General features: G+C 44.0%; 1 protein-coding gene across 4 annotated transcripts in view; it reads right to left on the bottom strand.

The window, feature by feature from the left end:
• Window positions 1–1,086: 1,086 nt before the first annotated feature.
• LOC102379954 (epidermal retinol dehydrogenase 2-like) overlaps window positions 1,087–12,176 on the bottom strand; it is an 18,101-nt gene continuing 7,011 nt past the window's right edge. For all 4 annotated transcript variants that reach the window (XM_025214184.1, XM_006032415.3, XM_006032413.3 and 1 more), the window contains exons 3-7: window positions 8,212–8,343; window positions 6,798–6,897; window positions 4,028–4,172; window positions 2,837–2,962; window positions 1,087–1,436 (exon numbers count right to left, since the gene is read on the bottom strand). In XM_025214184.1, the coding sequence (XP_025069969.1) occupies window positions 1,343–1,436; window positions 2,837–2,962; window positions 4,028–4,172; window positions 6,798–6,897; window positions 8,212–8,343 (597 nt within the window). In that variant the 3' untranslated portion in view covers window positions 1,087–1,342. The remainder of the gene's footprint in view (window positions 1,437–2,836; window positions 2,963–4,027; window positions 4,173–6,797; window positions 6,898–8,211; window positions 8,344–12,176) is intronic.

Here is a 12,176-nt window from a genome sequence, read left to right as displayed (position 1 = left end):
GAAAAAAAGAGCATGAGGTGTCCTGTCGACGACTCGGCAGCCGTAAGTCAGATAACTTCAGAGGCACTCTGCAGCGTGCTCAAAGCTCTTCGACTTGGGCGGAAGTTGCGCAGAATTTTAAACGGCCAGCGAGCCAATTACTAGCTGCCACGTGTGAATAATTTTAGCACTGGCCAATAGCAGGGTACAAATTTACATTCGAATAGCGGGAACTCTTTGCACCGTGCATTTCTGTGCTGCAAAGAAGAAATGCATCCTGCAAAGGAAACTGCAAATTGGCGGGAACTTTTTCCTATACGCGGGTTCTCAATTGCAGCAGAACACTCTGCCGTGCAAAAGAGCTCTCATGTGACCAGGAAATTCCATAGTGCCGAGGCACAAAAATCACTGGGTTGTGACAGCCCCTTGCTCAGTTTCATTCAGCTCCCAACAGTGGAAAAGGAAACACAAGGCAGCCACTGCAAGAGCACCCAGCCTCCTGGGAAACCAGATGAGGAGGTACCCCTTTACCTGTCCAGCCACTCCACTCTCCCACCCCTCCCATCTCCAAATCAGCTTATCTGTGCCCTGCCATCACAAATGACATGACACAGATAAGCATCTTGGGGAAAACACTGTTTAAGAGTGGTGGAGGCTTTGGGCTGCCTGCAGAATACCAAGCTCCTCAGAAGCAAGGGCCCAGGCACCCATTACCTCCACATATACTTGCCCTTCTGTCCCAAGGGAAAGCCTTTTTAAGGTAGCAGGCTGAGGCAGAGACCTTGGGCACCTCTCCCCACGACCCCCCCCAGTGCAGAGTAATTAAAGCACATGTATGATTGGAGAAAGAAGTGTACATACACACACACACCATTAACATGTGTAATATTTATCATATTTTCACAGCCATTAGATTAATTCATAAGAAAGTGATTTTCAAAGGGTGTAAAAAGATGCCAGACAGTTCAGGGAATTAACTCCCTTAGCCAGTCACTGACAATGAAAGCTTCCTAATATTGCTCCTCTACAAGCCAGATCCATACAGAACAAGGCCAATTCAGCTTCCAATTCCATTGAGGTCACCCAGAAGGTTTCACTTATGATCACTTTGTCATGTACATAAATTAAGACAGACTACTGACAGAACTCCCGATTGGGTTAAATAAACTTTCTACAAACACTGCACTGTTCTTCTCCCTGGAGGACAAGCCAGCACAGGATGCAAGCTGTTTATTAGAATTGATACAAACATGAAGTGTGAGGCACCTTAAGCTCTTGGCTGCTGAAGCAGCTGACCTTTTGTCTCTCTAAACTGGTCCATGTTAGCTGAGAGCTGCTGGTGTCTGACATTGTCATTCTGTTCTCAGTCCTTTTTCACCCAACCACGGAAGTGGTCCATGGAATGAGAAACTCCAGTGTAATCTTCCCAGAGATGAATTACTTTCGTAGGCAGTAAACTGAAGGAGAGAAAAGGAAAAAGAACACACAAAGTATTTGTATGGAGTTTTACAATTCACAAGAGCCACATACCTGACTAGCCCCATTAAAAGAAAATGTATGGCTTCAAGAATTCTGGACAAGCAGTCCGCATGGCATCCCCATGGGGATGACAAATCTCTAACTTACAGCCAAAGCAACCGAAGAAGAGGGGGTGATCCTTGGTACCACAAAAGCTAGTCTGTTGGAGCCAGCGTTACACCTCGGGAACCCTAGTCCCCAAAAAGTACACATTCTTTGATGTATTATTTCAGTTTCTACATGGCAATTTGCTATATTACCAAGAACTTAAGGAAGTGGGAGACATCCCAAAGCTAATAGGCCTCCTGCTCCTGCAATAGACAATTGATTTTGGAAGTCAGAAGTTTTAGAAACTGTCATTTTCTGGACTCAAGTCCATTGTAGCCTAGTTTCAGTGCGGTACGTTCTCATGTCCTAGTCTAGTGCAGGGTTTGCAGCAGAGGCGGCAACAGCAATGAAAACCTAAAAACGTTAACATGTTTGTAGATAAAATTTTACAGGAGAGTGTTTTGAACAGTCCTTTTATTCCTATGAGTAGTTTCTCACTTAAATACATGTAACTGTTGAGCAATATTCTATTATTTTAAACAGAAAAGGAGTTAAAGTGTTCGACCACCAGTTGCTTCTAGGAGAGTGTCCAGCCTTCAGAAACTCAAAAGAAAGAGTTAAAGGGAAACACCTGACTGCATAAGGAGAAACTGGCCTTTAAAGTCTTTTCCATTATCTTAAAGTGTGATTAAGCAGTGGGTAAATATCTCCAGCACTGGAGGTTATGTGCTGCAGCCTCATTGGACAGACCTTCAGAGTCAGGCAGCTGTGTTTTGTAAAGGGGGTTTGCTCTGTGAACCCATTAAAGCCTATGCTGTGTTATCTAATTTAACATCTGGTCATTGTTTTCTCAGCTCTTTGCCTTGGATTTTCAGCCAATGTTTAAAAACAGAAGCCTAAACTTTGGCTCCAAATCCATGTTTGTGCATCTAACCCACCTCGACTCTACCAATTCTCACTCACCTGCTTCAGTACACAGTAGCATTACTACAGCAGTCCTCCATGCAATCAAGATAAAAGTCCAGTTGCAATTTTTCCCAGCTTACATTTAAAAAAAAAAAAGTTTCTCCTTTATAAAGGATTTGGATACATTCAACAATAGGAAGGTATTTCCTTGTATAAAATGTGTGCAGGACTATGCCATGCAATACCCACTCTGTGGTAACAATTTATCAACATAAAAAGTGAACCGAAACACCCAGGAATCAGAGCATAAGTAGCAGAAACACCACATTTGACCAAGGAAAGAAAAACAACAAACACAAGAAACAAGGAAGATACCAATCCTTACTTTTTCACGGCAAATAAAATGCACACTAGTGCTGGGATTATCAAATACACTTGTTCCCGTAGAATAGCATTGACAATTGTCTCAGCTGCATACTCTGGATCCAGGATAGGAAGTAGACGGGGAAACCTGTACAAGAGACATATGACTATGATGATTACCACGGTAACTGTCAAGTAGGGGTGTGCAAAGCTGGCCCTATTTGATTTGGATTCAGATTCAGCCCGAATCGGGGACAGTGATTTGATTAGTTGATTCAGATCACCGTTTCTGATTCGATTCAGCTGAATCCAAATCTGAAGATTTGATGCTGATTTGGAGAATCAGCGATTTGGCCACAGACACAGCTTTAAATGCTTTTTCTACATACCACGAGGTAGCAGCGTGGCTTGTGAATGCTGCAATGCTGGGGCGGATGGATCGTTCCACAGGAGGGCAGGGAGGGGGCCCCCCTCACGTGCTCAGCGGCGAACCCAGAAATGGACTGGAAGTACTTCTGGTCCACTTCCGGGTCTGCCAGGGAGCATGCAGGAGGACCCCCCTGTGTTCCCCCAACTGGGCAACTGGCTGCAGGGGGATCCCAGGTGCCCCCCAGAACCCAGTCGCCAAGCCGCAGAGGTTCTGGGGGGCCCCCCCAGCATGTTCCCTGGTGGACCTGGAAGTGGACCCATAGTGCTTCTGGTCCACTTCTGGGTCTGCTTCCGAGCATGCTGGGGAGCCCCCCATGCTTCTGTGGGACACTCCATCTACTCCAGCATCACAGCATTGATTAGCTGCCTGCTACCTTGAGGTATGTAGAAAAAGCATTTAAAGGTGCGTCTATGTCTGAATCTCTCTGAATTGATTTGAAGGGTTCCAATTTGATTCAGAGAGATTAAAGGGTCCTCTCATTCGATTCGGATTTGGAGATTTGGCCACTGAATCAAGCTGAATCACTGCTGAATCAAATCAGGGACCAAAGCTTCGCACAGCCCTACTGTCAAGGCTTTCACTTTGTATCTTGTTCTCAATTCCAAGATACTCAATTGTAGCAACTTCCTTCTCTATCCCTGCTTCAAATTCAAAGCCACCATTTCTTGTATTTCACTATTTTTCTCTTCACTTCCAAGTTACAGGAGAATCATTTGTAAAAACAAATGCATTTGCATATGACAAGAGAAATAACACCAGAAAAATCTCCTCCGTTTCAATCACCTGGTTGTAACGCCATCAAACATGCCTGTATTGATGAAGTATGGACACACAATGGTTGTTTTAATACCAGTTTTCTTCAGAGCATGCATCTCTACATCAATGGTTTCTGCAAAGCCCACTGCTGCAAACTTACTTGCACAATAATCTGGGAAGCAAATAAAAGAGACCAGAGTTACTGTTTAGACATTTTTCTTTGCGAAGAAAGCTTTGTTACCAACATGATGAGGTGGTATTATTGCTTCTTCATATTCTACCTGTCAACAAATTAGGCAAAAACTCAGACCTCCTTTCTTTTGACAGAAAGTGAGATGCTTTAATAGGAGCAATTTGCATACCTACAACCTTCATGTAGCCTACAGCATCAGGGTAAGAAATTCAGTTAATTTCAAGACACGCACACCTGGTAATAACGAACAGCTCACCACAGCACAGGAAGAATTAGTCAAGCCAGGCAGGGTAAAGCTGTCGTTGGCACCCTTCATTTCTCCCTCCCATTTGGAATTCCCCAGTTACACACTCCATTTTCCCCTCAACTCCACCTCATTTGCTAGCTCCTCATGTTAAACTCTCTGGTGCCCCCTCACCCTCCCTCTGTACTCCAAGACATTATTGTTGCACTCTCTCAGTCAAAATGCATTCCCATCCCCTGGTTCATGCTCACAGCTCTAGCTACGACTCCCATGTCTTGTTGCTTCTCTGATACAGCCTGCCCAGAATAGGGAGAATTCCTCCCAGTTTTTTCTCCCAATCATCGAATCATAGAAAATGAGGGTTTGAAGGGACCTCAGGAGGTCATGCAGTCCTGGTGAAAGCAGGACCATCCCCAACTAGATCATCCCAGACAGGGCTTTGTCAAGCCAGGCCTCAAAAACTTCTAAGGCTGGAGCTCTACGTAATCTGTTCCAGTGCTTTACCACCCTCTCTCAATGAGAAAGTTTTTCCTAATATCCAACCTCAACTTCCCTTGCTGTAACTTGAGATCATTCCTCCTTCTTCTATCATTGTCACCACTGAGAACAGTCTAGCTCCATCCTCTTTGGACCCACCCTTCAGGTAGCTAAAGGCTGTTATCAGATCCATCTCCTTCACCTCATTTCTCCAGCATTAAACCACGACCTTTCCATCATCACTGTCAGCTTCTCCTCTTCTCTCCTACTGCCTTATATCACCAACATCAAGGATTTGTCTGCTAGCCTTAGCCCATGAGCAGGCAAAGTCCAACCCACGGGTCAGATCTGGCTGGCCATGGACTCCAGGCTGGCACCTGCCCGAGTGGTGAATTATAGTATTATTTAAATTTTCTTTTATATTTAGCCTTATTTTATCATTGCTTAAGTTTTGTATAGCCTCATTATTATATGAATTTTTTATTTTGCTTGTGTCTGTAATATCAGATGACCTTGAGTTGTTCTTGAAGGCAGCTTATAGCCCCTTGCAGGCATCTTATGGCCTTGAATTTTGCTTGCATGGTTTCTTTCCTTTTCTATCACTGTGAGAAGTTTGTCTAATGTAACATAGAAATAAGTCTTGTTACCATCTCAAATCAACTGAATTTGGTACTAACCAGCTGAATCAGAGGGATGAAATGATTGGCTATGTTAATGAAAGGTGATAAGAGAAGACCAATGAATATTGTCCAGATTGGGACACCGGAAAAGGCCAAATTAAGAGGTATGCATGCGATGGGTCTGTTGAACAAAGGAATATGCTGACAGGATAAAATATGGACAGTATACTGACTCAAGGAAAACCAATCCAGAAGCAGAGTCATCAGAGGAGTGAAGCTGAGGAAAAGCATAAAAGGAGGAAGCAAAAGAGTTAAGTGTGCGTCCACATAAATCTAGCCTTCAACACTTGTCTGGACCATCGCAGCCCATGATGTACCCTCTGCTTTCAGGAACCAATTGGCCACCTTGTCTGTTGAGCAGAGTAACATCTGAGATTGGGTGAGATCATTGTACTGTTTTTGTCTCTGTATACAGAAACTGCTAAGATAACATTTTTTTGTATCAATAAAGTCAGACTTTAGCTGAATTGATATGTGTTTTCATATTTCACATCCATTTAAGGGATAATTGTGCTTTAATGATCCCTTAGCACCATCTAGTGGAAAGTGGTGCTAACATCAGCATCCTTTTCCTTGTATTCAGCTGGGGGTTGTTTTTGTTTTTTCTTTGTTAGTATAGCCCTCCACACCTCCTCCCATGCCTTCATTTCCTGAGCTACTGTACATTGTCTTGAAATATGGGCCCAGAAGCAAGGGATAAGTGAAGTGTTGCTCTGAAACACCACATATTTTTGCACTACAAAATGACTGTATAACAACAGGAAAGCTAGGCACCTGTGAAGGATAATGTTCTTATTGCTCTTTGAATTAATTAAGCATTACTAGACATCCTTGTCACATTCATCGAGCCCAATGTGTGTGTTCATCAGGTCTGATTTCTCTGGCAATAATTTCTGTAGGCGAGTTTGCGCTAGTTAGTTATCAGAGCTTTCAGCTGAGTTCTTAAATCCTTCAGGCATCTATGTGACTGGCCTAATGTTCAGCTATACCAAACATGAGGATGGAGGGTATGGGTATGTGTGTGGGGTGGCGGGCAGTGTTACAAGGTATTCATAGGATTTGAAAGTCAAACTGTGTATTTAGGCACCAAAACTAACCATTCAGCCTTTATCATTGAAAATCCTCACCTACAGAATGAAGAGTATTTTTGGTAAAACATTTACCTTTATTTCCATGAAGACAGTTCTTTAAAAATATACTAACCTGCAAGCTCATTGGTGCCAAAGAGTCCTGCTGCGCTTGCAATACTAACCAAATGTCCACAGTTAGAGGCAACCATAGCTGGAAGGAAGGCTTTGTATGTCTATGAAACATTGGGGAAAGCCACAATTAACCACTGAACCTTTCCTACTAATATTTCACATTTATCAGTTCAAAAGAGAGTACTATGTTAGAAGGAATCCTGCCAGGAAACTTCTGCTTACAACAACCCATAGCACACACACACAGCTGCACTCTAGACTGCACAGGACAGGGCAGGAAGTTTGACTGCTTTGTTCATCATCTGCACATGGAAGCCAGACTCATCAATATATTTTTGTTCCCTCATGTTATCAGTTACTGGAAATAAGGTAGGAACTAGTTTGTTGCCAGCCAGAGAGCACTTTATGAAACAAAGGTTCTCTCTAAGATGCATGTTTCCTATGCATATGAGCTCAGCACATCAACTTTTTTCCATGTGGGCTGCCAATGTGAAATAAAACCACCACTCCTTAAAACAGCAGTCAGGAATGGGAAACCTGAACTTCTAACCTTCCCCCGCCATCACTTGTAGATTGTACCACTTCTTCCATTTGAGGGAAAAATATGGAAGAACAGTATGTTTTTATAAGCCCTCCATAGTTCTTTGTATGCAATATTGCTCTCACACACGCAGAAACACAACTCAAATGACCTTCCTTTGTCACAAAATAGTCATGCATGCCAAAGTATATGAGATTGATATTAAGGACATCAGCTAGTAATGCTCTCTGTTACCTGGGCCCACATGCATGTAGGGTGTTTAAGTGGTAACATCTTACTTAGTTGCCTAACTTCCCATTGATTTTACAGGGAAAATGTGTGTCTGAATAAATCTGGGAGTCCAGTTTCCATTTCTAACTAGAAGCTTGCATTATCATCCGTAGTTTGTCCAAATAGTCAGAATAGGTCCTACTTCTCTTCATGATAGCAGCCAATAGATCTTTTCTGGTAATGAAGCAACCAGCATTTTGACTTAGCTATACAAGCTCAATGTCCTCCTTCAAATTTGGCAGACAGTAAGGCTGATAAGAGTTATTCCAGCAGTGCTTCTGAATACAACAAGCCTACCCTGGGAGGCTGCACATGCTCTCTCTTTAAGCCAAGTCAAGCTTCATGCACATGATAGGGGCTGGTGCCATTCCTCCAATCTCCAGTTTGCCATCCTCTTCTACACGAGAGGTTTACAGATATGCCACCAATTTGAGAGTGTGGCCTCACAACTGCACACAAGTGTCCAATTCCCAATGGGGGAGAGGGGTGGGAATCTTGGTTCCCACTCAAACAAGACAAATATAACCCTTCCCTCAACTGCTACCACCCACATCCTTCTTTTGGTGTTAGTAAGCTTATCCTTAAAAAAAAATTTTAAAGTTACCCAGAAATGTGCCATTGCGTTCACTTCCATGGTTTTCTGCATACGGGAATCTAGAGATTCAATAAATTTCTTTCCACTTACAATACCAGCATTATTGATTAGGATGTTAACATCTCCAACTTCTTTTTTCACCTGGACATAAAAAGACAAGCTGTCATACAATAGCCTTAACTATTTTAAAAAGCACGTTTCATATTTACATCAAAACTGGCAACCTTTCCACGTCAGGCTCATCCCTCTGTCTTTAATCTTTATGCACTTTCTCTAGTACTGTATCTCTCTGGGGTAGCTCATACACTTTTTTTTTTGGGTAGAGAATGGTGTTGAATTTCAGCACCTTTTTCTTTTTAGGAACCCCTGTTGGGGACTTACCTGCTAGCAGCCATACAGCTATTAGATATTTTGCTGCAATGCAGGACAACCTTTCCAAAATATACCACCCTTTGTTAGTTAAGTTAAACATAGGGTTTCAGTGTCCTTAGGTTCTAGTGGAAAAAAAAACATATCGGTATTGGCAAGATTTCTCACCTGGCCACCCCAACAATGTAGGATTGTGTCACTCACTGCACAGGCAGAAGCTCACTTAAACCAGTACTCTGACACCTCTGCTCTTTGTTTTGAATTACAATCGTTCAGTTTTCACAAGCATCGCTGCTTTTGGCAGTTGTTTTGTGTTTGGACTGTCCCTTAGGGGATGAACAAATGTTACATTTCTACCAGTGGAATTACAGTTCCACTTGCTCAGAAAGCATTTTAACTGGTGCATACAGCACTTCAACTGTTTAAAACATGGCTGATGCAGTGGAAATTTCCACTGCATCAGATGTGGCTATGATGCCAACTGGTTGGGCTGCGAGCATTTGAATGCATGCTTGAACAGAACTCTCATCACCTAGGGACACAGGGATGCCCTCCAGCATCCCGGCAGGCCCTGCACGCACCCTTGCCCCTTCTTTCCAGGGAGACACTCTGTGACTCAGACTGCACTCTGATACTACAGCCTGAGTGACAGTACACCTTCCTGACAGCTCAGGGGCTATCAAAGACCAACCAGTGCTGGCAGGGAAAGGGTTCAGGGGTCGCAATACAGTTGGGGTGGGCCGGAGTCTGGTCTCCTCCTGCTCCCAAACTGCAGAAGTCCCAACCCTTCCAGGATCTGACAAAACCCACTACTGTTCCCCAAGCGGACACAGCCCTGCTGCCATGCCCCGTTCCTGGAGACCCCGCCCCATTCCAAGCCTGCCTCCTCCCCCCACCATTCCCAGAGACCTCCACTCTCCCCCACTCCACATTCCCAGCCTTCCACTAACTCCATCCTACATTCCCAAAGACCCCTACACATCCCCCATTCCCAGAGACCCTCCTCAACCCATTCCCATTCTCAGCTCCACCCTGCCCCAGCCCCCGACCCCATTCCCTACCCCCTCATGCCACCTCAAAGAGCCCTACTTGGATCACTGGCCCATGTATGGGGCAGGTGGGTGAAAGGGTCTCAGATCCCAGTGGGGCCAGATCTCTGCAGTTTTTGGATAGGAGGGTATGATGTCTGTAAGACTCACCCCACCCCACCCCACCCCACCCATCCCCAAACTGCAGGGATCCCACCCCGACTCAATTCCCTATGACTCGTGTTGCAGAGTTTTTAGGAATGCTCAGTAAGAACACTATGAGATATTTTGATAGATGGAGATATTTTGATAGCTGATTATTTCCCTCACCAGGTCTCCAGCCTTTTTCAGAAAAGTCTAGATTCCAAGACATGCCCATCATATGTGGGAGAATCCTTCCAATATTTGCCTGCTCCGTTACCAGAAATATGTCTTAAATGTGAAGTGAGGCAAAGTCCAACCATCAATAAATGTGAAGACAAACTAACAATATAGAACTTTAAAATAATTCTATTATCATGTTGATGAATATGCAATGCCCATTTTTCCAGATGGTCTCCCTTAATTCAACCTGAATTTCTGATTTGATGTCAACAGTTCACTTGGAAACTAGAATTCTAGTTTCATGGCTAGAGTCCCTCCTGTCCTCACTCTCCCTCTGCATTCACACCCCCAGACGGCAATAACAATCCTGTCCTTGCTGTCCTCTCCCTCTCCCTCAATGGATGATAAAACTAACGCCTTGCCTTCTATACCGCCACGCTGCTTGAGTACCCAAAATAGCATCAGTGAACGCCCAGGAGAAAGTCTCTTTGTTTCTAGTGTTGATATTTGGTGCCACAGCTCCCCTCAGCATCTGAGTAACAATTCCAAACAAAATAGTTTAGCAGCTAGCCCAAACCCCAGAAGCCTGTCATGTATCATGAGCTGCTTTGTGGGGATAGCACATGTCTGCATGTACGAGCTGTGAGGGGGATGAAACATATTTAATGCAAAGAGAATCTGAGAATATTTCCAGCTTCAAACAAGCTTTCATAGACCTCTGTACTTTCTGCTTAAGACCAAACAGATGGGTTGAGGGGTGGAGAAAAGGTGGTGAAGGAGTGGGGAAAATAGAAAAGGGAAAAAACACTTGACATCAAGATAGCTCTCCTGACAAAATACTGCTGCCACAGAAACCATAGAAGCTCTAGATCTTCTCAACAAAACCAGGTGTAGTAAAAACAACTTTTAAACATAAGGAAAAATGCTTTAGTTTACTCTAAAGTTATTCCCAGACATGACTGAACCATTTGACCTGAAGCAAACAAAAATCTATAGCCAACTCTTTTTTATGTTTTAGTGTCTTATGCAATGGGAAACAGATTCCTGTAATGGAAGACTTTCATGAAACTTAGCTATAGGCATTATTACCAACACCAGTTACTAAATCTGTATAGCTAAGAAGGGAAAGCCTGCAATAGTTCAGCCTCCATGTTGTATTTATTCATTTTAATCAAATCTCTCTCCACATCTTTTCAAATTTCCATGAGCAATTCTAGATTTGCGTAAAAACGATTAACCGCTTACAAGCACAAGGTATAACTACTTTCAGTGCTCATTCTTGATAGAAGGTTGACCAACTTAAAGTCTAGCTTCAGTATCAATATACCGGGTACTTTGCGTCGGTCTTTCATCAGTCCCATGGGACGCCCATGCCCACTATGGGACAGGGAGGTCCAGGTGAGGGAGATCCCCTGCCCTCCATCAATGCTGACCTTGTGAAGGAACATCTTGAGAGGCTGGATACCTTCAAGTCAGCTGGCCCTAACAATCTACACCCCAGGATACTCAAGGAGCTGGCGAGCATCATAGCCCAGCCTCTAGCACGGATCTTTGAGAACTCCTGGTGCTCTGGTGTAGTGCCCGAAGACTGGAAGAAGGCCAATGTGGTGCCTATCTTCAAGAAAGGGAGGAAAGTGGATCTGGCAAACTATAGGCCCATCAGCCTGACCTCTATTCCGGGGAAGGTCTTAGAAAAGTTTATTAAAGAGGCCATCCTTAATGGACTGGCTGACACCAACATCCTGAGGGGTAGCCAGCATGGGTTTGTTGTGGGTAGGTCTTGCTTGACCAATCTCATTTCCTTTTATGACCAGGTGACCTATCACCTAGACACGTGAGAAGAGATTGATGTCATATATCTTGACTTCAAAAAAGCCTTCGATCTGGTATCCCATGATCACCTCTTGGCGAAACTGGCCAATTGTGGCCTTGGTTCCACCACGATCTGCTGGCTGGGAAATTGGCTCCGTGGTTGAACCCAGAGGGTGGTAATTGACGGAAGTCAATCGTCATGGTGCCCTATGACCAGTGGGGTCCCCCAAGGCTCTGTCCTTGGATCCATATTGTTCAACATCTTCATTAATGATATGGACATCGGCGTCAGAAGCGGACTGGCCAAGTTTGCCGATGACACCAAACTTTGGGGCAAAGTATCCACACCTGAAGACAGGAGGGTGATCCAGGCTGACCTGGACATGCTCAGCAAATGGACGGATGAGAACCTGATGGTGTTTAACACTGAAAAATGCAAGG

The sequence above is a fragment of the Alligator sinensis genome, unplaced genomic scaffold (genome assembly GCF_000455745.1).
Source record: "Alligator sinensis unplaced genomic scaffold, ASM45574v1 scaffold999_1, whole genome shotgun sequence".
NCBI lineage: Eukaryota > Metazoa > Chordata > Crocodylia > Alligatoridae > Alligator > Alligator sinensis.
This window is presented reverse-complemented; position numbering and strand designations above follow the sequence as displayed.